This window comes from Musca autumnalis, unplaced genomic scaffold, assembly GCF_047663935.1.
Source record: "Musca autumnalis isolate F117 unplaced genomic scaffold, ASM4766393v1 scaffold_1, whole genome shotgun sequence".
NCBI classification, from domain to species: Eukaryota; Metazoa; Arthropoda; class Insecta; order Diptera; family Muscidae; genus Musca; species Musca autumnalis.
In genome coordinates, this window is record NW_027411644.1 from 122,639,170 (window position 1) to 122,641,211 (window position 2,042).

Here is a 2,042-nt window from a genome sequence, read left to right on the forward strand (position 1 = left end):
CAATTTGTAGTAACTGATTCATAAAATTTTGTTCTTCACACAAATTGGTGGAGCATAAAGCAGTCTGTAATTTTTGTTGTGGCATAATGTTTTGACGGTCTACTGAACTTGTTTCTAAACCAAATAGCACTAATTTGCTATTTGTTATATCTAAAAAGTCTCGACCCAACAATACTGCATATTTCATTGAAGAACTATCGACCACTATCATTTTAAGTTCAAAACATTTATTTTGTAATATTAAAAAAGAAATACAGAATCCAATTGTTTTTAATTTTGAAAAATTAAGGCCGTAATAGGCTGTATCTTGTAAGGGGAAAATTTTAGTTCCATGTGGCAACACGTCTTCTTTAACCAAACTTATTGAGCTACCGGTATCTATGAGGCTTTCTAAATAAAATTTAAAATTATGTCTAGAATTAAAAGCATAACTAAAATATCTTACGTAAATATTCTCCATTGCATTCTTCTGTTTGTTCTTTTCGCAGCGAGCTACCGTGTGGTCGTCGCCGCCGCAGGCGTAGCAGGTTCCCGGTTGTCGCCGAGGCTTGCTGCAGTCAGCCGCATAATGGCCTACACTATTGCAGTTGTAGCATCTGACATCCAACTTGGCGGCAGGCGCAGCGCGGCCAGCATCCCTCACTTTTGGTAACGTAATCGAAGCCAAGGCTTTGCACAAATCGGTAACGCTCTTATACTGCTGCATTACCGTCTGACGTCGCAGCTGAATGTTTGGTATGCCCTCAACCACGTACTCCAGTAGTTCGTCCTCTTCGAGTTTTAATTTGCTCGCCAACTTTACCTTTTCATTACAATAGTCAGCGAAATTTTCGTCGGTCTTCCACACACGACGTTCAAATTTTTTCCTCAACTCCAGTTTACTTTCGTTTGAACCGAACATCAAACAAAATTGTTCAAACATTTCTCCTACCGTTTCCTTGAATGTGTTGCGACGTGTATGTAGCCAGGTCAGCGGTCTGTCCACTAACTTTTTTGCAAAGAGCGCCCGCAACATCTCATCGGAGAGTTTGTACGATTGTTGCAGGTCTCTCAGTTGAGTTATCCAAAAGTCTGCATCGGTGGTGCCATCAAACTCAGGCAAAAAATTGCTAACCAGCATCAAGGGAACGGTACCCTCTGTTGTCTGCACGTCGTTGTTGTTGTTACCGGAGAGTAACTTCAGTAAATTGTTTTCCTTCTCCAGCATTTCTTTTTCCTTCTTCAGTAGCTCGTTTTCTCGTTTTAATAACTTCATCTCTTTTTCTCTCATCTTTGTTGTTGTGTCTTTTTCGGTATGTTTTTTAGGTAGCTGCAAATTTATTTCGCCGAACGCCCCGTCTGTCATTTTTGATTTGACCTTCATTTCATCTTTTTGGCTGCATTGTTTTGTTGTTAACTGTAAATTTGTTTCTGTTGAAGGGCTATCGATAATTTTTTGTGTTGTCTCTTCGCCACTTTTTTCTGGAACATCACTATCTGTAGATTTTTCTAATTTCTTTTCTTCAAATTTTATTTCTTTTTGTACCGCAACCGTCGACTGTACTTTTGTCTGAACTTCTATGGCCGCACTTTGTTCCTCCTCGCTGTCCACCAACAGCGGCACAATAATTTTTTTTGATCGTAGCGTTACATTGTCTGCATTTCTATCATCACCTTCTGTAACTGTCGTCATTTCTTTATCAACACGTAGCTGTTGATCTTCCATTTTTAATTTGTTGGCCGAAGGGAAAGTCTTGTCAGCAGCAATTTATTCGCTAATTTATTTATTTTTTATAGGCGAAAAAAGAAAAAAAGTTACACGCCCACTTCTGAGATTGTGGTATACCCGCTGTTTCTGCAGATCAAAACACTGTGGTGGTTTAGTTGTTTGATTATTTTTTCTTCTTTATTTCTTAAAACACTTTAGTGGTTTAGTTGTTTGGTTATTTGTTCTTTATTTCTTAGCGTAAGCGCGGCTGCGGTGTTGTGTGTCTCGTTTAGAACTAACTCTTTTCAATCCGTCATGGTTGTTAGGCAGCCATCAACGCCCACACAACAACGCA

The 2,042-nt window shown here is 39.2% G+C and overlaps 1 protein-coding gene across 1 annotated transcript; it reads right to left on the reverse strand.

Annotated features, from left to right (window-relative positions):
• Positions 1–210: 210 nt before the first annotated feature.
• On the reverse strand, positions 211–1,841 carry LOC141390814 (uncharacterized). Its single transcript, XM_073963776.1, has 2 exons — positions 446–1,841; positions 211–390 (listed from the first exon to the last, which is right to left on the reverse strand). The coding sequence occupies exons 1-2, from the start codon at positions 1,703–1,705 to the stop codon at positions 379–381; spliced, it is 1,272 nt and encodes a 423-aa protein (XP_073819877.1). The 5' UTR covers positions 1,706–1,841; the 3' UTR covers positions 211–378.
• Positions 1,842–2,042: the final 201 nt, after the last annotated feature.